Source organism: Anabrus simplex, chromosome 1 (assembly GCF_040414725.1).
Source record: "Anabrus simplex isolate iqAnaSimp1 chromosome 1, ASM4041472v1, whole genome shotgun sequence".
Lineage (NCBI taxonomy): Eukaryota > Metazoa > Arthropoda > Insecta > Orthoptera > Tettigoniidae > Anabrus > Anabrus simplex.
The window spans coordinates 1190968610-1190993542 of NC_090265.1; the positions used below are offsets into that span (position 1 = coordinate 1190968610).

A 24933-nucleotide genomic window follows, 5' to 3' on the forward strand; every position below is an offset into this window, starting at 1 on the left:
CGAAGATCGGAGTGTCTGAAGAAGTACTGGGAGGACCGCAAAGCCCGAACAATCCCTTCAAAGAGACCTGAACGACGGACTGACTAAAGTGATCCTATGTGGTCATAAAAGAAGAAGAAGAAGATATATATTTTTTTAAATTTCTTAGTCATTGATGCTGAGCTCAGTGGCACAGTCAGTAAGTCATCCTTCTGTTCCCAAGATAGCAAGTTTGATCCCTGGTGAAGTGAGTGACATTTGAGAGTTTTAAATTGTTGGCTTTTGGCACATTTAAGAATTCCAACAAAATAGCACTGACATTTCTTAAAATTATCTTAGCACTGAGAAGAATTCCACTTTCTATGAAACATAAAGAGGGCTGATTTTTCAACTTAACTAACTGAAGTGTGGAGCCAAATAATGGTCCATGTTACGTTTTATTCCACGTTAAGTATTTGGTTGAGTAAAGGTCTATGGACTCTCCTACATGATTTCCACAAGTCTGTTTACTGGTATTCTAGCAGATGGCAGTGCAATGCAGCCTTTATGCTCAGGTGACATCAGATTTTCTTTGTGAAATAAGGGTCTTTGTAAAGCACTGTCCTTGAACAGGTACTCGATTTGTAGAGTATTTTAGTGTCTGTCTGTCTGTCTGTCTGTCTGTCTGTCTGTCTGTCAGATAAACAAAGAGTATTGTGTGGTGAGTTTTTGTTTATTCTGGTAGTGCAGAGAGCTATGTTTTAGAAATGGGTGATATTAAAAGAAATATCAATACCTTGGACAGTCAAAACTTGGAAAATTTACCTCATGATTTGCAGTACATTGACAAAGTAAAATGAAGGAAGGTGAATATGACTGATATAGCAAAAAAATGCCAGTAACCAATATACTAACACAAAATGTTAAGTTGTACAGGTCAGAAGCAAAACACATGAAACTTTCAATTGTGATTGTAAGAAGCCAGTGTCCAGAGCAGTCACAATAGAACAGAGTGTCCCTTTTTATGGACTATTATATTATAAACTTGGCACATATGATGAGCAGACTCTTTTTCTTATGATGTGTGTTAACTTAGGAGAAATAGAATAGGATTTTGGGTTTTAAAAATCACATTTCGTTTTTTGTTCTAATTTGTTCTCTAAACCTTCCTCTTTAAAATGACACCTTGAACGTGACTGTAGAGTAACAGTAATTATTTTATTTTTCCATTTATCTGAGATGGGTTCGGGGGTGTCACCATGGCTGACTCCATAGCTGTCAAACTTCATTTGTGACTTCAAACCTCCTACTTTTCAATGGGATGTTAATATGTGGTGAAGAAAGATTGATTTCAATAGTTGGTACTATGCATGTGATGTTCTACTATATATATATATTCCTTGGATTTTATTATCCTTTGTATGTTTGTAAGCATTACAGCTGTTTCAAATTTGTGTTGTGTCAGTAGTTCCTACTTGACAGCTGTCATAGGAGGTCATACTCACTAGTGTGTGTGAATATACCAGTATCTCGGTATCACGTGTGATGTCATGTACGAAGGATTAAGTTTCACTGTTCTTATAAATATAGTGTTTTTTGAGTGGTACGGCGGCTAATAGTGGTGGCGAGGAGGCACGTGACGCTCAAAACCTTCCCGTTATTCGGGAGGAGATTGTTCTAATGGGAGAGGATACGAGTTCCAACTCACCCTTACCAACTAATCCTGGGATTCAACCTCTTGTTGACTCTAGTGATGTTAATCTGGCTACTCATAATTCATAAGTTGAACAGGAGACGTACCCCCGTTCACATTATAGGCCCTATGTCATTTATGTAGAATCAACTAATTTAAAAAATATTGGTAACCTCCATCCAATGGCCTTAGGTTGAATCTTCTATGAACAGCAAATTGCTGGTGTCAAATATATTGCACGTAGAGGGTGAAATAGAATACAGGTGGATTTCAATTATGCAGTGCAAGCTAACGAGTTTTTGAGTCACCCTATTCTGAAAACATTACAACTTAAAGCTTTTATACCCAGCTCCCATGTGTTTCGAGTGAGTATTATTCACAGAGTTGAAAAAACTCAAACGGATGCTGACATTCTCAACAACTTGAAATCAAGAATTCAGGTCAAATTTATTCAGAGGTTAAATGGAAAAGTATCCATTGACGACAATGTAGAATATGTGCCCACGGGTGCCATTAAGATGGTGTTTAGAGCTCAACGCTTACCCCAGCAGGTTTCACTATATCATGTGTTTTTGGATGTGCAACACTTCATCTTTTCCCCTATTCTATGCAAAAAATGCCAACAGTATGGCTATACAGATAAAAACTGTCATGCCAAAGCTCCTCGTTGTGGACTCTGCTCATTACATTTAACGACAGATTGTTCCAAAACTTATCACAAGTGTGTGCACTGCCAAGGGCCCCACGTTACGGGATCCCTAAATTACCCTACGCAACAGCAACAAACTTTGATCAAAAAAATATCATGAGTATTGATAATGTGTCATATCAAGAAGCAGCTAGTAAAGTTACTTCCCCATGAATATTGACCAGACATGCACCCTCAGCAATTTCCGCCACTTGCCAGGGAGGTACCCATTCTCCAATTGAAAACCCCTGCAAAAGAAAATTTACTCACGTTATTATGCAGGGGCCATGACCTGTCTCTCCTCTAGGATATGATAGGGAATGTTATGTCAAGCTATAGAGGGCACCACAGTTGCCTGTAACTACTGGCCTTCATTGATTATAAAAAAGCTTTTGACTCAGTGGAGATCTGGGCAATCATGAAGGCACTTCAAAATGCCATGATTAACTCAAGGTATATAAAGCTTCTGGAAAACATTTATGATCAAGCAACAATGGTAGTCAGAGTGGACGAAGAACTCATCACCAATAAAATCCCAGTTGGCAAAGGAGTTCGACAAGGTGACACAATCTCTCCAAAGCTGTTTACCCTTGCCTTGGAAGATGTATTCAAAACCCTTCATTGGGATAATAAAGGAATAAAAATCAACGGGGTATATTTGAACCACCTGCGTTTTGCCGATGACATTGTGCTCATAAGTGAAAATCTAGATGAGCTAGAAAGCATGATCCACGAATTAAAAACTGCTTCTGCTAAGATTGGTTTGGAAATGAACATTAATAAAACGAAAATACTAAGCCCAGAGAGTCGACCACTTAAAACGGGAAACCAATATATAGAAGCTGTCGATGAGTACATCTATCTTGGACACAAGATAAAACTTGGAAAAGACAACCAACGTGCAGAAATTCCTCGCAGAATAGGTATGAGTTGGACTGCATTCCGAAAACTAAGATTCATCCTCACTAACAAGGATGTTCCAATTAACCTGAAGACCAAGGTTTATAATACGTGCATGCTGCCAGTTACAACTTACGGTCTGGAAACGATGACTCTGACGAAGGAAAGTGCTCGCAAGCTTCAGCGAACACAACGAGCCATGGAGCGACAGATGCTAGGGATCAGCCTTAGGGATAAGATCCGTTCAGAGGACATCAGGAGAAGAACTAATGTAACAGACATCCTAGAGATAGTAGCAAAACTAAAATGGCAATGGGTAGGACACGTAGCTCGACAAGACTACAACAGGTGGACCTCTAGGATTGTTCACTGGAGACCATGGGGACACAAGAGAGGCATTGGAAGACCCCTGAAGAGATGGCTCGACGACATAAAGCTGTTGGCTGGAACACGCTGGTTCCAAGTGGCTCAAGACCGAAGACGATGGAAGCACATGGAAGAGGCCTATATCCAGCAGTGGATTGAAATAGGCTAGAAAAGAAGAAGAAGAAGAAGAGACTCCTCCTAACCCTGCACAATCATCCATTTCCGTCACTTCTTCTAATTCACCTCATGGAGGACCTGTTATGTCTGGCTGTGTTTCAAGACCTCCATTGGCTGGTAACCTACAAAGCCAAAGGGCACATTTGCAAGGTGAAATCCTGAATATATTAGCGCAACTTATTCATCCCTTGGGTGATAACACTCAACTGACGAACGTGATTTATTACTAAAGAGATGGTGTATACAGTATTCTGTCATTGTATGATCAGGGTCACTCAGTGGAACGCTAGGAGTGTAGTAAGTAAAGAACATGAATTAGCTTTAATAATTAATGAAACTATTCCACACATAGTAGCTCTACAAGAGATATGGCTTTATCCCAATCAATACATTAATGTTAGAGGGTTTACTGTGGAGAGATGTGATGGACAGGGACACGGAGGGGTTGCTTTCTTAGTCCACCACAAGCTTCCTTACAAAATGCATAATCTTGTTTATGAGATACCTAATTGCTTTGCAATTGGTATTTCTTACAAAAATTTAATCTTTATTAATGTCTATTGCCCACTTGATGTCTTTATCACTAAACATCAATGGTCGCTTTTTTTCCATCAATTTGATTCATCACAGTATCTCATTACCTTTGAAGATTATAATGTACACCATACCACCTGGGGAAGTAATTCCGACACAGTTAAAGGCACTCATCTCCTTTCAGCGGTACATGATAATGATTTGATCATCCTTAATGATGGCTCCCCTACTAGATTAACTCTGCCTGGAGGCCCCCCTAGTGTCGATTTAACCATTTGTAGGAGAAATATGATCCCTCTTACTACTTGGCACACATTATCTGACACATATTTAAGTGATCATTTTCCAATAATAATTACTTTTGGAGTAGGTAGGCTTAACCTGTCTAATACTGCCCCAGCTTGCCAGAGTAATGTTCGATCGTTACGAAACTTTGATGTACAAAATTATAGTCGTTATATTGCCAACCAACTTAATCTCCTACCTGTAAACAAACTGACATATTCCTCCTCACTCACGATACTTCACGACTACCTCAACATGTATAATCTCCTCAAAAATTCCTTTATCCCACTATCCAGCCATCCCCAAAAAATACATTGGTGGAACAGAGAATGCCATATGTTAATACAAGCTTATAGGAAACAGCTTTTCAAAACTTATAGACAGACTCTCACTCCAGCCAATTATTTCAGGTTTAAAAAACACATAACCTACTCCTGACAAGTCCTTAATACAAAAAGGAGAACAGCTTGGAAAACATTTGTAAAATTTCTCAACTCTCACACACCAGCCAAATATATTTGCAATGTAATACGTGGTTTAACTATGAGTTACTCCAAATTTAACTTTTAATCGGGTACCTTCTAACTTACACCTTTCTGTTTTATTCCAACCTTTTGAAAACAAAGAATTGGAAGCTGCCTTAATTTCAACTTCCTATTCAGCACTGGGATCGGACTATATTATGTATCCGATGATCAAGTTATTATCAGAGTGTGGCAAAAAGGTTCTTATCGATTACTACAATAGTATATTGAAAACTTTGAAAATACCTCACTACTGGAACAAATTTTTTCTTATTCCCATTTTAAAGGTCCGCAGTTTACCTGGGGATCCAAACAGTTATCAAGGAATAGTCATGGTTTCATATCTTCCAAAAATATTCCTCAAACTTCTTTTACAAAGTTTAATGTGGGCTTTGGAATATTATAATCTGGTTCCCAAAACATCAATATGCGTTCACTAAGAGGCAAAGCTCGCACTACACCTTCGATACTTTTATTATTGATGTTCTCTTGGCAAAATATTGTAAACAAAGTGCGGTCGCTATTTTCCTCGATATTAAAAGTGCGTATGATTCAGTCCCACTACATTTACTTTGTGAAAAGCTCTATTTGAAACAGATCCCTAATTTAGTAATGTAATTCAATAATATTGCATATTATAGTATTGAAAAGGTTGGCCATTACGACATTAATTTAATAATTATTATTGTGATCACAATTCAATACGGATCAAACCATGAAGTTTATATCCTATGATCACGTTGTAAATGTTTTTCGGCGATGGGTATGATGACATATTCTGTCGTAGGATCTAGATCGCTTTTCTTTGTGTGTGTATGTTAGTTTCAAGCTTTGCCTACAGCAGCACTCTCCTAAAACCACGTGACCGAGCGAAATGCTTTCGTTCCGCGCCCAGAATTTTGCAATAGAATTAAGTACTTTAATTTATCCAAACACCACACACTTCATTAATTTGATATTATTAACATATATGCTAATGTGCCTGTTAACAACACCGTACAATTGATTAAGAACAATATTTCCAAATTCAGTCAATTAAGTATAGGTGAAATAGAAGAATTTATTCAGATTCTGAAATTCACACTGAATAAAAATTTCTTCACTTTCAATAATGTCATTTACCAACAGATGGGTCTTCCCATGGGGTCACCGGCTTCAGGGATCATGCGGATATTTACATTGATCATTTAGAACATTCTCACATCACTGGTAAGATTAATGGGATTCAACATTGGGCGCGCTATGTGGATGACACAATTGTTATTTTAGACTCTGGTATTACTAACAGCAACACAGTACTTGAACTTCTCAACTCCACTGGCCCATATACAAAATTGACCAGTCAGAAAATAATAATGCCCTTAATTACCTGGACTTAACCCACACCATCAATACCATCCAACAAACTTCTCTGCACCCAGACATACATAAGAAAGCAGCTCACAATAGAATGGTACTCAGAGCAATAACTGTTCCTTTATCTCGCAAGAATTACAAAAAAAGAAATAAACACTATTCACCATACTGCAGAATAAAACGGCTTCAATAGAACCTTCGTCAACAGAATCATCAATAGATATAAGAGCAGACCTAAGACTACCCTAGAAAATGATTCCGCTTCTAAAGAAAAGTTTCTACTTTCACATTCAATAGTAGTAGCATTTACCAAATTTCGAATGTCTTTAAAAATACAACATTAAAATAGCGTTTAGAACCTCCCACACCAACTCCAGACTTATTTTGCGATCCGCACACTGTCAATAATAATAATAATAATAATAATAATAGAAACTTGAACTTTACAAATTAGAATGCCAATCCTGTAATTCCAGCTATGTCGGTCAAACAGGCTGCAATTTTGTTATGAGATATGCTGAACATCGCAACGCTCTCAAATATAATCGTTTTTTAGCTATGAATGAGCATCATAAAGAATCCAGTCACGAATATACAACAATTTATATAAAGATCTTAAGATCTTGCATTATGAGACAAAAGGCACCTTGCTCAACATTCTCGAGAGCATCCACATCGATATAGATCGGTTTAGGAACCCCTCTTATAATTTAAATGAATCAATGAAGAAAAGAACATTCTACTTGAAATGTTCATTCCACACATCATCTCTGCAACTCAACACAACTCCTCCCTTTCCCTCTGACTCAGCACCTCCCTCCCCTTCTCCCTTCACTCCTCCCATCCTTGTAAATACAGCTGAGCCAGCAATAGACACGATCAGTGAAAGCGGGACCGCTATATTGAGAAGGCCAGGCCGTTCGAGAGGGCAACTATTCAATAAGCAAGTTTAAAGTTTTCTTCACGCTCAATTTTTTACTTTTTACTTATTAGCCCAAGTTTCTCATACACACTCATTTTTTCAATTACAAATTTGAACTTCATTGGCGGTTTCCACTATGAGTCACTTACATTTTATCTGGCATTTGTTTTATTCTCAAACATAGTTTCTCAATTATTCGCTGCCCTCTTGACTATTTGTGATTGTGACTATGAAGACAGACTGTCATTTTACATTTTAGCACAGTGAATTCGTCCTCATTTTTAACTGTAACACACTGCATATCTCATTCATTTTCACCCTCTTCTTCATTATGTTTTAACATACTCTTTTAGCATTAATTATGTAACCATTTTAAACCTTTTTTCACTGAAGATGGCTCAAACGAGTTGAAACATGTATTATTAATATTCACTAAAGACGGAGATATGTATGTATTGAATGAGAGGACAAAAATTTCCTTTGTAAAGTGAAAACCGTCAATCCAGAATGATTTTAATATATTGCAATGAGGAATAGCAGTCATTAAAAACTATTGTTTCTGTACGGACAACATATATGTTTGCATGCAATTTAGAATGTGGTTGTGGTTGTGAGAAAATGTTCCCTATATTGGGCATAATTTAACATTGTGAAGATACGCAATTGCATTTCTCCTTAAAGGGAGAAAATGGACGGAGAAGAAGCAAAACAGACACAACTACATGAAAACATACAAGTTTTTCTTAATATATGAACGGATTGGAAGTCTGTAAGAAAATATTAATGAATACGTTTTCCATTTCCCAAAATATTATTTACATGGTTATATGAAATTTCAAGGAACATTTTCCCAGATTCTATCAAACTAACTATTCTTCTGTCATTTTCAGAACATGTTCATTACAGTACTCTAGATGTACTGAAAGTTTTATTTTAAAATCTACCATAATGAGAGATTTAGAAGGAAAAAATGTTCAAAAACGTGCTGAAAAAATCATACCCACAAAAAAATTAATGTCTTCCTCAGGAATGAAATTCTGACCATCTTCAAAGAAACAACCATTTTTTAACTTTTTTTTTTTTGCTATTGGTTTTACGTCACACCAACACAGAGAGGTCTTATGGCGATGATGTGACAGGAAAGGGATAGGACTGGGAAGGGAACGGCCGTGGCCTTAATTAAGGTACAGCCCCAGCATTTGCCTGGTGTGAAAATGGGAAACCACAGAAAACCATCTTCAGGGCTGCTGACAGTGGGATTCCAACCCACTATCTCCAGAATACTGGATACTGGCCGAACTTAAGCGACTGCAGCTACTGAGCTTGGTTTTTTAAACTGCACACCATAAGTGCTCTTAATATGAGTTATCAATAAATTAATAATGTTTTTGGTAGAAATGACCAGAAATTGTAAAAACTTCAAAATAATGATGGATTTTCTTTTATTGTGTGTAATGTGTTCTTTTCTTGAATTGAAAATACAGAATGTTTAAACTGAAAGTCTATTGCTTCAAAAGACAAATAGTTCTTCTCAGAGCCAAGCAACAATAAAGGACATTGGACTCTGAGGATCCTCCAATTTAATCCAGATGGATAAAGTAAATCTAAAAGTACTCAACAACCAAGTAAATGTAGTTAAGACCAAAGTTTTTTTGCTAGTTGCTTTACGTCGCACCGACACAGATAGGTCTTATGGCGACGATGGAAGAGAAAAGGCCTAGCAGTTGGAAGGAAGCGGCCTTGGCCTTAATTAAGGTACAGCCCCAGCAAGACCAAAGTCATCTTGACTCCAGAATGTAACTTGCCTGCTTATGCAAGTACGTTACCAACCAGGAGACATTCTGCTTTCTCTTAAATTGTGGTAGTCTTCAACAAAACAACCATTTTTAAACTGTGTACTGTAAGTGCTCTTCTCAAAAAATGAAAAATGGTTTTGGTATAACTGACCACACATGGTAAAATCTTCAAAATAATGATGGCTTTTCTTTTATTGTGTGTAAGGTGGTCTTTTCTTAATCTGAAAATACAGAAATGTTTAAACTGAACATGTATGCCTTAAAATATGAAGTCTGTACTTTCCTGAATTTATTCATATCTATCAAATTTGGTTTTATTTACTGGAAATCTGTCTCTTGTTATTATAAAAATTCTACAAAATCATCTATACAATTTTTACTCACAAGTAATAGTTTCCATACTGATCAGCCCGTACCCCAACAGCCAACCCCACAACAACAGCAGGTAGCCCGTAGCCCACTGTGTAGTAGAAGCGCATCTGGCCGTGGTTTATATCCCGCATTTCAGTTAGCATTCGATACAAGTGGATGGCATCTACAAATGTCCATGTAAAGGCTGTCAGCCACAGGTAGTGTAGGCACATAGCTGACAGCTTGCATGGAAACTGGAAAACAAAAGCCAAACGTGCATCAGTTATACGCAAACATGAAGAGATGTACAATGAGATTAGCATCCTTAAAGTATGATGATAGACATTTTATAGATTAAGACATGCAGGCCAAAAAAAAGTGAATTAAAAAATAAATTGTCTGTTAATAATCTACAGTAAATAACTCTATAATTCTCTACTCGCAGTAAGCTTATATTGAAATCATCTAATTTGGAGTAGGGCTTACTCTGTTTCTTTCAGCCTCTATGGTCAAGTCCATGAGACTCCTGGGTGGCCTGGCCTTCTCCACTTGCCTCAAATAATTTTATTACTAAGGGTACGAACATGCCGGGTGGATTACTCCTCACTCAGCGCTCACAGCAGTACTCCTCACTCATCACACATCATTCAAAGGCGCACATACCGGGTGAGGGAACCTCGCTCTTTCTTCATCAAAGAGGAAACATTTTCCATCCAGTTATGATTGTGCAGCATTCACGGGAAGATCGCGTTGTGTTCTTTAAATTTAATTTTGTTTTATGCAAATTTTCGTAGTCATCTGTATACATCATGGTTAAGTACAGTAGCAGAAGTGATGATGAAATTACGATAGCAAGCACTTGATTTTAAGTTCTGAAAGAAGGTGCAGCGCACTTTCAATTAATAAGAGAAGGCAGAAATTTGAAGAATTCCACCATTTATACTGGGAAGAAGAATGCAGACATTTCAATATTTACTAAAAGAAGTTGAAGGCGATAGGAAACCATGGAAGTACAGCAGCTATCATGTCAACCATATTTCCATTGAAGCAAAATTTATCATTGCAATAACGTTCGCAGTGGTAATATAATATTATGCTCCATTTCAATAAAGTAATTCATACTACATCGAAAGATTAAATTTGCACAGTATAAATGAAAATGAAATGGCACATGGTTGTTAGTACCGGGAGTGTCCAAGGAAATGTTCGGCTCGCCAAGTGCAAGTCATTTGATATGACGCCCGTAGATGACCTGCGCGTCGTGATGAATATGAAATGACGAAGACGACACATGCACCCAGACCCGAGCCAGCGAAATTAACCAATGATGGTTAAAATTCCTGAGCCTGCCGGGAATCGAATCTGAGGCCCCTGTGACCAAAAGCCAGCACCCTAACCATTAAGCCATTGAGCCGGACGCTGAGGATAAAGAAAATATCAAACAAGTAGCCTACTTATGTAATGTTGATATTTTAACTTCAATGAACGTAGGCCGATAATATTATGAGCCAACCAATCAAAGAACAGTGCTCAAGAAGCACCTCGCTCCAAAATCAAACCGATTTGATTCATGAGGGAGGAGCGGAGAGAAGAGGGATGAGTGAAGTGCCAGCATGAACGCCACTATTGAAATATATGGGTTTGTTTTGCATCTCTCATCACCTTCCTGTGTGAAGAGGAAGGAGTGATGAGCGCTGGGTGAGGAGTAATCCACTTGCCATGTACGTACCCTAATGCTGATTCAGCTGAGTGAGTATAGCTTTACTCAAAGTAATCATCATCATCATCATCATCATCATTGTTTTTAAAATGCTTTTTTTTTCCCTTGGTTATGACTGTGTTTTGTTTTTTTGTGAATGTAGGCTATATAGAATAGATAAATTGCATATTAAACGTGTTATCCTCTTTAATTTCAAATTTTCTTTAGAGAACAGCAGTCGATGGGTATTACTAATCAACTCCAACATTGCCTTTGAATGTCAACGAGAGAGCTCGCAAGTGCACAAAGTGAGAAAACTATACCGTACCAAAGATGATCGATCGCATTTTATTGCAAACGTTTCAGTTTTCTTATTCAAACAGCGTCATGTATCCTAATTTAACTGTACTATACGTATGATGAAAACACACTTCAAGCGCCAGTAGAGAAATTATAACTTTCTCGCTATAAATTTTCATAATAGCCTTTCCGTAATTTAACCAGATGGGTATTACTAAACGTTAATAAGATTAATACTGGGTAATACTCAACTCAGTGTGTTTATTGCCTTAAGACAACATTTGATGACCCTGACATGATAAAGAATAGGCTATCGATATGAAAATAGTGAACACAAACACAGCAAAATGAAAAGATTAGTGAAGCAGTGTAGGCAGGTTTGGGCAATGTTTACTATGACATGTAATGAAATGACACAGATTTTAAGTCAAGAACTTGCTGAGTTAGAAGCTGCACAGAAGATGCAGGAAAGGTTTCCCCAAATCATCAAGTCATCTGCTAACATTATTGCTCTTTTCTCCTCTCCAATTTTTCTTGGTATTGTTTTCATTATCTTATCCATTACCTCAACGAATAGTAAGGGGGACAGGGTGCTGCCTTGTTTCAAGCCACTTCTTTGTATCAACCAATCTATCCTTTCTCCTCCTATTTCAGATATAGTACCATATCTAAAGTACTTATTTGATTATTGTTTGGATGAAAATGCTAATTGAGCCTGATTTAAATTTTTGAAGGAAAAAGTGGGGTTCATCTTGGATTCAGAGAAATACGGTACTATATTTTTTTTCAGAATGAAATTAAACATACACTTTCACGTAGTATCGGATTACGAAAAATAACAAAGCCGTAGTGTGGATATCATCTGTGGAAATGCAAGTTTTGAACAAACTGATTGCCGTTTCATACCGATTTTAATGTGCATCGGGGGCTTTCCAGCTTTTATACAAAAATCGAATGTAATGACAATCCGTTATAGCGAGTAAATTTTTCGTTGTTATGAATTCTCGCTATAACGGATTTCTACTGTATTTGTTTAGAGTGATCAAAAAACAAAAGAAATGCACTCAAAACCATCCAGGCAATTGAAAATCCCAATGGAAACATAGCCAGAAAGGAAGAGGACATCATAGAGGTCCTAAGGAATCAGTTTGGTTACCTACTGAAAACGTCAGAAGATGATCAGAGAATAAATGAACCAACTATTGAAACCTACACAGAGGAACCTGCAATTACATGGGCAGAAACAGAAGCTACTTTTTGCTAGTTGCTTTACGTCGCACGGACACAGATAGGTCTTATGGCGACGATGGGACAGGGAAGAGCTGGGAGTGGGAAGGAAGTGGCCGTGGCCTTAATTAAGGTACAGCCCCAGTATTTGCCTAGTGTGAAAATGGAAAACCACGGAAAACCATCTTCAGGGCTGCCGACAGTGGGGTTCGAACCTACTATCTCCGGAATACTGGATACTGGCTGCACTTAAGCGACTGCAGCTAGAAACAGAAGCAGCCCTTAAGAAGATGTCATAAGAAAAATCCCCAGGAATCGATGGTCAACACCAACATGATTAAATTAGCAGGAATCCAGCATTTACAGTGGCTGTATAGGGTGCTCAATGCAGTGTGGAAGCTGACCTGGTGATTGGAAAAAGGTGTCATTATCCCCCTGTATAAGAAAGGAAATAGGTAAAAATGTTCCAACTAGCAGGGGATAAAGCTCCTTTCTCATGGGCTTTAAATTCTTGAGAAGATCTTAGAGAGTACATTTCAGGTCATCCTAGAGCCTCACTTAGAAGAGGAACAGTATGGCTTCATGTCTAATAGATCCAGAATAGAGCTAATCTTCAATGTCCATATGTTAATAGAGAAATATTGGGAGAAAGACTAAGATCTGTTTATGGTTTCCCTGGATTCTAAATCGACTTTCAACCTATTAGGTCATGTTCATTTACTTAACATCTCTTCAACATGTACTATATGTACGTAACCCAACCTAATAGGCTGAAAGTCTATTTCGATTACGAGAAAAGTTCAGATGCTGTAAGACTACTACTACTACTACTACTACTAATACTACTACTACTACTGCTACTACTACTACTGCTACTACTACTACTACTACACATTTTAACAACTTACCTCCTGCTGTACCAGAGTACGCCTCGTTTTTAATGCCACGAAGAACACTAGTTCAGCCAAAAATATACAGAGCACAAGATTCTTGTGAATGGAATTAGAGTTGGTCTCTACACCTCGCAATAGAGCTAGGATTAGCAGGGCAGATAGCAACAGTGGTAACGCCAGGCAAAAGCCTATGTAGGTGCTCAGGTCCTCAGGAAATGTTGGCTCTGGAATATACTACAACAAGAACAAGGATCTTTAGATATTAGTTCTGAATGAGGAAAAAAGGCAACAAAAACAATTATTCATGTATGTAACCAGAATATCAATGTGGTTGAGAAAGATATAGTACTTAGGAAGTATAATTGTTTGTCAAATAATAAAATAATATACTCAGGATATAAAGGATGGGAAAAATACTATCATTGGAAGTATTTGCTCTTCTAACACAAGTTCATATCAACCTTTCACCACACAGATATAACAAAATAACATTTCAAATTGTCAGAAAAATCTGAATATAATGTAGTTCTGAGTACACTGAATCAACCAAGCAAATTTATGAATAATCAATTATGAAATTTAGCATGGTAATTACTTGCTGATTGCTTTAAAGAGTTCAAATTATAACTCTAATATAATTTATCCACTGCTTTTCCAATATCTCAGAATATTGATATCCTGTAATAAGGATAGTAGTACAAGAACCGACTCGTCTTAATTAGATGTATTCTTGGTTGAACCATGGGAAATTGTTCATAAAACTGAGGTAATTGAAGGAATAGGTGACCATAAGGCTGTAATAATGGATGTAGGACTGGTACCAAAAAGGCTTAATAAGAGGGTCACACAAGACAAGAAACTGTACAGGAAAACAAAAGTTGAATTGTGATTTAAGGTAAGTGAAGGGAGTAACGCGGATACACTTTGGGCTAAATTTAAAGGAATCATTTGGGAAGGAGAGAAGAGATTTTTACCTGTTAAGAAGGGTAAAATGACCTCAGACCCTGTTTATTATACAAGGGAAATAAGAAAATTAAAAAGAAAATGTAGTATAGTAAAGGGTAGGGAGAGAAGAGAAACTAGAAAACAGCTAATGAGGGAACTGAATGGAGTGAAAAAGGAAGCAACAGAGAATTATATGATACTTCAAGAGGGTAATGACCACAAAGGAAAATGGAAAAAGCTGTACTCATATATTACGAATCAAAAAGGAGAAGGAATCAAAATTCCCACAATGGTAGGAGAAGGGGTGAACATTATTTAACAGACACTGAGAAAGCAAATCTATTTAGTAGGGAATTCAGAGATTCAGTAGAAGATTGTCAGGAGTTGGAAACCAAAACAGGATAGACAGGGAGAGACACATAGGGAAACAAGAAGCTTCTCATTCACAAATGAAGATATTTTCAGAGAAATCCAACTGCTTCAACAAGGAAAAGCAGCAGGAAGTTATCAAATTACTGGGAAGGTATTAAAGACAATGGGGTGGTACATAGTGCCTTATTTAAAATTTCTCTTTGACTATGTCATAAATAATAGTGTAATACCAAAGGAATGGAAGGAATCTACAATAATGCCAATTTATAAAGGAAAGGGTGATAAATGGAAACCTGAGAACTACAGACCAATCAGCCTGACCAGTGTACGTAGGTGGTTTGAAAAGTTCTCGGAATGTACTAGAATTAAGTATCTTACGTCGGTGGAACTGCTTTTATTTTTCAACATAGTCTCCCTGTAGACTAATGCATTTGGTCCAGCGATGTACCAATGCCTTGATCCCATCTCGAAAATAAGATTCCTCCAGGCCTGCAAAATACCTCTCCAATTCGGCTGTCAGTTCTTCCCTTGTAGAAAATCTCCATCCACCGAGGAAAATTTTCAGCTTGGGGAATAGATGAGTCTGATGGTGCCAAATCAGGTGAATAAGGTGGATGTGGCAACAATTCGTACACCAGTTCATGAAGTTTTGCCATGGCAATAACACTTGTGTGCGGCGGAGCGTTGTCCTGATGAAAGATGACCTTTTTCCTTGCCAAACCAGGCCTTGTTTCGCGTATCTTTTCCTGTAGTTGGTCTAGGAGGTTTGCATAGTATTGCCCCGTAATTGTTTGGCCAGTAGGAAGATAATCTATCAGCAAAATGCCTTTTGCATCCCAGAAAACTGAGGCCACGACCTTTCCGGCCAAACGCACTACCTTTCCTTTCTTTGGTGGCGGTGAATCAGCATGTTTCCACTGCTTTGACTGCTGTTTTGTCTCTGGGGTATAGTAGTGGACCCAAGTTTCATCGTAGTCACAAACCAGTGCAAAAAAATCTTGTTGGTTGTACTGAAAACAGGCCAGACTTTGTTCGGACATTTCCAATCGGGTGCGTTTATTGTCCAATGTCAAGAGCCGCGGCATCCATCTTGTGGATAATTTTTTCATACCCAATTCTTCGGTTAAAATATAATATACCCGTTCAGAAGACATCCCTACAGCTTCAGCAATCTCCCGCACTTTCAGTCGACGATCCTCCATGACCATTTTATGCACTTTTGCAATAAATTCTGGGGTCGTAACACTATTTGGCCGTCCACTACGCGGATCATCATCCAAGCTCTCCCGACCAAATTTAAACTCGCTGGTCCACTTGGCAACAGTTGAAAATGAAGGAGCAGAGTCTCCCAGTGTGTTCTGAAAGTCGGCATGAATTTCCTTTGCTTTCATACCTTTCTTTACAAAGTATTTAATCACTGCTCGAATCTCAGTTTTTCCAATGTCACATATCACTACGCGGGAACAACAACAAAGAGTCGTCACAACCACACTCCTGCAAGTAGAGCACTGACGCACCATGTGTTCACTCACAAAGTATGTAAGATTATTGCGCGGGAACCTCGTTGCTCTAGCACTGACATCTAGCGGTGATTCCAAGAACTTTTCGAACCGTCCTCGTAGTTTGTAAAATACTGGAGAGTTTAATAGCAAAGTACATGAGGGGGATATGTGATGATAAAAAGTGGTTCATGAGGAGCCAGTACGGATTTAGAAAGAAATTTTCTTGTGAGGCACAACTGGTGGGATTTCAGCAGGACATATCAGATCAGTTGGATTCAGGAGACCAGTTAGATTGCATAGCACTAGATCTTTCCAAAGCCTTTGATAGAGTGGAACATGGAACATTATTAAAGAAATTGGAGGGAATAGGATTGGACGTAAGGATTATATGTTGGATAAGAACATTTCTAAATTCAAGGGTTCAGTAAGTCAAAGTAGGAAATAATGTATCACAGGAAGAGAAAGTTTGGAAGGGAATTGCACAGGGTAGTATAATCGGTGCATTACTTTTCTTAATATACACAAATGATTTAGGGAACAATCTAAAATCTAAAATAAGATTGTATGCAGATGACATAATTGTTTATAGGGAAAAAATAACATTGAGGATTGTTCAGAATTACAAAGGGTCCTTAAGAGTATCCAACAATGGGTTGAAGAAAATAATATGAAGGTTAATGGAGGCAAATCAACTTGTACAACATTTGCAAACAGGAGCTTTATAACCAAATTTAAATATACTTTGGATGAGGTAGTTATCCCAAAAGATGGCAAGTGCAAATACTTAGGTGTGAGATTTGAAAGTAATTTTCACTGGAGGGGTCATGTTGATGACATTGTTGGGAAAGCATACAGATTGTTACATGTCACATAATGAGGCTACTTAAAGGATGCAACAAAGAATTAAAAGAGAAAAGTTACTTAAGTATGGTTCGTCCATTATTGGAATATGCAAACAGTGTTTGGGATCCTCACCAAGAATACCTAATAAAAGAAATAGATAGTGTGCAGAGGAAAACAGCAAAATTTGTAACAGGGGATTTCAGGAGAAAAAGTAGTGTATCAGAAATGTTAGAGGAATTGGGTGGGAAACTTTAAGTAAGAGAAGGGAGAAAACTAGACTTATAGGATTATATAGAGCCTATACAGGAGAAGAAGCACGGGGAGAAATCCGTGACAGGCTTCAGTTGGAAAAGAATTATATCGGCAGGACTGACCACAAGTATAAAATTAGAAGGAATTTTAGCAGAAGCGATTGGGGTAAATTTTCATTCATTGGGAAGGGTGTGAAGGAGTGAAACTATTTACCAGGGGTAGTGTTTGATCCTTTTCCAAAATCTGTACAGATATTCAAGAAGAGAATAAAGAGTAACAGAGAAAATAAATGAAATGTTAGAGGGCATCCGACCAGTGCAGGATATTGTAAATAAAAAATGTGTGTGATTAAATTAATTCCATCCCCTGGTCTAAGGAGTTTGGACAGCCCAAGTAGGGGACTGCCTGTAGGGGTGAAGTACAGTGGGGATTTTGAGGGCCCTGGGACCGCTACGGTAGCTGTGAAAGCCCTTCAGGAACTCTGAAAAGTGGTGGCAAAAGGGGGCTCTGGTTAAGACGCAGCAAGTCGTTATGCAACTTAGGTTCTAAAATGGGTAAATAATAAATAAATAAGTAAATGCAATGTAAATTTTAACCTTATACCAGTTGTATAGTATTATTGGAAGTAATTCCAAATACTGTATAAGTATATTCAGTATACAGATGGAGGCAATTGATAAGGTAAAATGTGTCCACCTATTCAATACAAGGCTAATGACAGATATAACTATTTCATAATAATTAGTTAGATTATCATCACAACATTTGCATATGGGACTAGTTTTGGTCAACTTGGGCCATCTTCAGCCATACAGATTTTAAAATGGCATAATGTATTGAGTAGGTGGACCCATCTTTACCTTATCAAGTGTAACAACTGTCAATATGGATCATCATGAAATGATTATCGTATGACAGATAGAGGCAACCAAATTACTTGCTCCCTGAACTTGCTGAATAAATAAGAATAACACATGCTCCTTCTTTTTATTACATTCACAAATGTATGCCACTTCAATTTAGAGGTCATTGAAAGACAATATGAATTTCAGTGAGCTTGCCAATGTATAAAAGCGCCTCCTGAAAAATCAAGTTCTTTGACATATTGGGTTCTGTCTTAGTACCACAGATTTATGATTTAAAAACCAAGTAATGCTATATAAAACTGCTAGCTTTATATAAATTCTTACATCCAATATACAGGTGACAAAGCAGTACAAAACTTTTGGAAGGAAACAGAACCACTTTTCAGGCACAAAAAAATGCATTATAATTGGTCTATGTAGTACCTGGAGATCCACAACATCAACAAGAACTGCAAAAGTAGAGAGGTGATTACAGGTGCAGTTGATGAGGAAGGGCTTTGTGACAGACACCTCCCACTCCGTTGGCACATCTGTATGACAGCCTGTGCGAGACCATTCTCCATATCTGGAAAGATAAAGAGAGTACATCATCCCTCACACAGAAAAGATAGCTAAAGAGAACAGTAATGTTTTCTATTTCTATTTTCTATTTTCTATGTTTTCTATTTCTGTACCCAAAGTCAAATTTAACCTGCTACATGTAATAACTGAAATAATGTGGGTGGGTGTGTACATGCTTGTGCAAGCTAAAAACATATCAATGTAATGACAAGAGATATAGTATAATTTTTCTTGAACAACTAAACATTTTTGAATTGAAAAGTCACATTGCTATGATTTGGATTCTGTATAAATTAAAGGTCCCATGGCTATGATTGTTGTCAACAGTCATGTAAAACTACAAAACTTTTTTTTTTAAATTTTTAAATAATTCACATTCTCTTTTACTTCTAAAAGTCTGTTACAAAGCATTTACGGTGCACAGTTTCTTCTAAATAAATTTGCTGACATAACCTGACTAATCCAACCTTCCGTTTGGACAATGATCTTTTTTGTGGTGTACTGCTGAACTCATGTTTATAGGTGACTAGCTATGTAGGATAGCTAATAAGATACTTGTTTCCTATGCTCTAGATTGTCGAATCCTTTTTTAATTTTTTTACAACTGGCTCTACGCCGCACTGACACGGATAGGTCTTATGGCAATGATGAGATAGGAGAAAGCTGGAACTGGGAATGAAGTGGCGGTGGCCTTAATTAAGGTACAGCCCCAGCATTTGCCTGGAATGAAAATGGAAAACCTGGAAAACAATCTTCAGAGATGCCAACAGTAGTGTTCAAACCCACTATCTCCTGAATGCAAGCTGAGAGCTTGTCAGTTGACATTTAGTGTGCTTAACGCACATTAGAGAACTAATCTTCAGGGTCTCAACATTAGACAACTATTCTTTCCTCCCCCCACCCTCCATTCTCTTCAATTTCCTTAACCTATAGCAGCATCCAGGATTTAACCATAGATGTTAAAATTGTTACTCTTTCCTCTGCCAATGAAGGTTTCACAAAAAAAAAAAAATTATAAATTTTTATCAAGTCTTATGTGTATTCACATGTTTTTACATGGTAAATCACTGTTCTCTGTCTATTTCTCAAAACATACATGTAAGAAAGGAAACAGGCAGGGAGGGGAAAGAGATAGGCAAATTATCATCTGACAAAAGCAAATACAGTAGAACCACTATAATTCAAAATCTGTTAAGTTAATTCAAAATCCCGCCTAATTTGATGAAGCTCTCGTTCCCAGAAACATGAGGTATGGTTTTCCATGTTATTTAAATTATTTAGTTTGAAATATGGATAATTCTTAATTTGAAGAACAATATCGGTCCCCATTACCAAAATTCAGACTCTTAATTCAAAACTGCCTTTACATTTTTTTAAAGTTAGTATTTTTCAGAGTAATTTCAATTCAAAATTTATCCGCGTCGCAATAGAATGCGTCTTCCAGAACCTGCTTGGACTACTTTCACTCACTACGGTGTGTTTACAGCTGCATATTTTACTAAGTTTGAGTAAAATCGTAATTCTTTTGTATTTAGCTTTTTAAGGAACACCATAACATCACATAGCAGGCAGTGTGTGGAGAAGTAGAATCTGCGAACACTGGTGATGCCGACACCGAACAATACTATCAATGCCAGTAAAACTGCATTTTTTTAATGCCGAGCCCAAACGGATTTACGGTTTTAAAGGAGAGAAGTGCCAGCCAGGAAATTGTACAAGAGTGGGGGTCATTGTACTATGTTGCAATGCACACGGAAGCGAGCCACTTCCTTTCCTTGTCATAAGAAAGTTTGATAAGCTACAATGTTTCATGGGCGTCGAGCACTTTCCGTGCAAGTACAAGGCATCTATAAAATGCAAAACAGTATAGTAAACCAAAAAATAAAGCATTTGCACAATGGAGCCAGCATAGTTTGTCCTCATCTTTGAATCGTATGTGTTTTTCTTTCGTTGTGTAAGGTTATGTTTGCCAGTGATTTATCCAAGTGCATTATTTGAATACTGTAAATGTACCTTGTTGGATACTTTTCGGAAATAGCTTTTTTCATATCATTTGAAAGGTTTAAACTGTGAATCAAGGTGATTGCATGCATTCATGGGTTTTAGAATACTTTGTGATGTGGCAATTATGAGAAGAATTACGAGAGAAGTACCATAGTGGGAAATCATACAAGGATAGAGTCACTGTACTGTGTTGTAAACTTGTAATGCAGACGGAAGTGAGTGAATTTCTCCCCTCGTCATAGGAAAGTTCCATAAGCCACGGTGTTTTAAGGGCATCGGGTATTTTCCATGCAAGTATAGGACATCTAAAATACATGCAGCACAGTAATCCAATGAAAAAAGGACTTGCACAGGGAAGTCAGCATAGATTTTTCCTGATCTTTGAATCATGTTTTTTTTCTTTTGTTGCGTGAGGTTAAGTTTGTCAGTGAGTTATCCAAGTACCATATTTGGATACTGTAAATGCACCTTGTTGGATACATTTTGGAAATTGTTTTTTTTCTATGGCATTTGAAAGGTTTAAACTGTGCATCAAGGTTAATTGCATACAGTAGCGGGTCTTAAGAAGAATATTTTGTGACGTGGCAAGGATTGGCATTTCTGAACTACAAGTTGGCGGTTAATTCGAAATCACGTAATTCGAAGCCCGATTTTTGCGCCCCAGCGACTTTGAATTATTGAGGTTTTACTGTAGGTGTGGTCATTTGACGTTCAGGCTCAGTGCTTTCCTGTTCACTACCAGCTCATTTCCATTTTCTGCTTAAGAGGATGAGGGTAATATTTCAGGATTTTAATAATAAAGCACTCTTTACATGTAGTTTGGTGGTCATGGGAGATACATAGCCAAAGTTTAAAGAATTCTGTACACAACCCAGAGAGTTTCAATACAGGTCAATTGGTCCACAAGACAATGTCCAATACAATGGAACCTCGATTCTCCATTTTTGGCGGGACCACGGAAAAAAATGTACAACACGGGAAAACTGAAAATTCGGGAACGAATGAATCATCAACAGTTTGGCTAAACGTCACAAAAATGAAATATGCATCATAATCTTACAAACACTCCTACACCAAACCAAACTACAGCCCCAATGGGCCTTCGCCTACCAAACGACCGCTGCTCAGTCCAAAGGCCTGCAGATTACGAAGTGATGCGTAGTCAGTGTGACAAGTCCTCTCAGCCGTTATTCCTGGCTCTCTAGACTGGCGTCTCCATCTCATCAGTAGATAACTCTTCAATTAAAGGTAATCGCAGGCTAAGTGCACCTGAAACCAGCCCCCACATCCAGGTAAAATGCCTAACCTGGCCGGAAAACGAACCCGGGCCCTTCGGGTGAGAGGCAGGCAAGTTAGACCAAGGGGCCGGCTTCAAACATTAATTTCCGGTATGCAAGTTAAAAATTCTCGAAACTTTACATTCAGTTTTACCAGGCAAACTTCGTCAGTTTCCTGTGAAAACTTCTTTCAGTTCAGCAACTTTGATGAGCCAAACGCTTCGAAAAATCTAATAACACCAAGCCAAACAACAATCGACCACAATTAGTTTTTAATTCTCACATCTAATAAAATAAAGCACATTAGATATAATAATGCCCATCAGGATGGCAAAATCCCGATTTTAATCTTCCACTGTAATTTGGTCACCGGTGTACTGTGTTGTCAGTTTCTGGAAATCTTGTACCGTAGACTTTTAAAGGTTATGTTGAACTCGAGAATATACTTTCGAATATAAGTTTTGATTCTCAAAACTTCTCAATACATTATATTCGATTCTGCCCGTCACTAATCACAATCAAATTGGAAAGAGAAAAAATATCATCAAAACTTCATAAATTACAGTTATTTATGACCTTCAGCTAAGCTGGAAAGTGCACTCACTGTACAAGTCAGTACGAGTGGGAAATGTTACACACTTTTTAAATGTAACATGCGCAAATAAAATGACTGCGGTTTTAGAATACTTTAACACAAGAACGTAAAATTCCCAGTCTTATATTACGACCAAAACAGTAATAGGCAATCCCAAAACCTCCCATGGCTTTAAGTATGTGAGGTGCAACATCTGTTCTGGTGTCCATAACATAATTGTATACGATAATATTAAAATACTAAATTTGTGTTAAGAAAAAGCAGTTTCAATTCCTGCCGAAAGCCCATTTGATGTATTCACAAAGTTGGTACACTTATTTATTTAGAACTTACTTACACATTACACATTAAACGCACATAACCTAATTAACTGCCGTCACACCACATCAACAAACTACCATTCTTAACAACTGCCTATCACTAAGCACTTGGAGATTGCAACCTTGAAACAGTTGACTGCTGACTGCCTACAAACATGCAAGGTAAGTAGACTAGTATAAGGTAGGCCACTCCCACCCGTTGAGCGAAGAATTTACCCACACTGCTTTGCGCGCTGTGACGTCATGTGGCGGATAACTGAGGCCCCGGCAGACTTAGGAGTGAGTGAAAAACAAGGTAACTAGTGAGTGTGTGCGTGAGGAACCAATAAAAAGGAAGCGTAGTGAGAGAAGCTGTCACCCAGGAGTAAAAATAACAGTAATTGTGCAGTTGCAAATTGCAACAATTATGGCTGTAAGACGAATGGTATAATGTATCATCGTTTCCCTAAAAATGCAATGACACAGAGAGAATGGTTATCGCGGTGCAAGTGTGCCGATAAATCAACGTGAACAATGCACGTATATGCTCAACTCATTTCCTTCCGGAGGATTACGAGCATGATTTAAAGAATGAGCTGCTCGGTTTACCGCTAAATAAGAAACTAAAAGCAAATGCAGTTCCATCACAGCATTTACCAAATTGGCACGGAGAAGTACGTACAGCTGAATGTGGCACGAATAGCGAAGCAGTCGAAGAGGTAAGGAAGCTATAGATCTTTCCTCATAAGTACTGTTGAACTGATTAACCTTGATTTATAGTATTCATCTGTTAACTTTTATCTTCTGGAATCACTTTTGTTTTATTCATGGGTAGTTTTGATTCCTCATTTGTTAGAAATAAAACAGCCGACCTCGTTGGTGTAGTAGTAGCGTTATTGACTACTATCCCCGAGGTTCCGGGTTCGATCCCCGATCCCACCAAGTGATTTAATCTGGCATGGGGGATTGGTACAAGGTCCCACCAGCCTCGTGAGGTCAGTCGGTGGATTAGGACACGTAGACCATCATCGGCGTCCAAGTATAGGACCCACGGGGTTACACGTGTTACATTACTTATAAATAGAACAGGAAACCTGGAACTGTGGCAATTATCTACCTTATTTCTTACAAATTGCTCTTTTTTCCTTTTAGGCTGTACATGATCGTGTTCAACGGCACGGCATCAAAGTAGAGAAGTGCGAAAGAGAGCAATTGCAACCTTGGAGTCTATATCCCCGAAGAAAAGGAAACTGGACCAAGTCACAAATACAGATCCCATCTATGAACTCTCTGATATGAGACTAAAAGACGAAGAAATTAAAAGACTGAAAACCGAAATAGAAGTCCTAAAGAAGAAAAATGCAGTCCAAGAAATTGCCTTAAAGAAGTGTGATGCAGCCATGAAAAAGGCCAAAGCTGTAAGGCACATGTTACCAAACAAGAGAAAATTATCCGGAACACTGAAAGAACGCGTCGTGAGGAAGAAAGTGGAAAGTGTGCTGTCTAAGTGTTTCACTCCTGGACAAATTCGATGCTTATTACGAGGCAACAAACGAGTAAGATGGAGCTCCGAGGATATTGCCAACGCATTGACTTTAAAGGCCCTTTCTCAACAGGCTCATTCCTATTTAAGAAAGCGCAACATTCTTTTGCCGTGTCGTGCTATGCTTCAGAATTGGACCAGGAATGTCAAGTGCAATCTGGGTGTTTCGGAAGAAGTTCTGTCAATTTTGAAAGTTAAGTCCCGT

At 38.0% G+C, this 24933-nt stretch overlaps 1 protein-coding gene across 1 annotated transcript in view; it reads right to left on the minus strand.

The window, feature by feature from the left end:
• stan (Protocadherin-like wing polarity protein stan) overlaps window positions 1-24933 on the minus strand; it is a 302411-nt gene that overhangs the window by 66562 nt on the left and 210916 nt on the right. The window contains exons 32-34 of the mRNA XM_067138004.2: window positions 18873-19014; window positions 13685-13903; window positions 9584-9804 (exon numbers count right to left, since the gene is read on the minus strand). Coding sequence (XP_066994105.2) covers window positions 9584-9804; window positions 13685-13903; window positions 18873-19014 — 582 coding nt within the window. The remainder of the gene's footprint in view (window positions 1-9583; window positions 9805-13684; window positions 13904-18872; window positions 19015-24933) is intronic.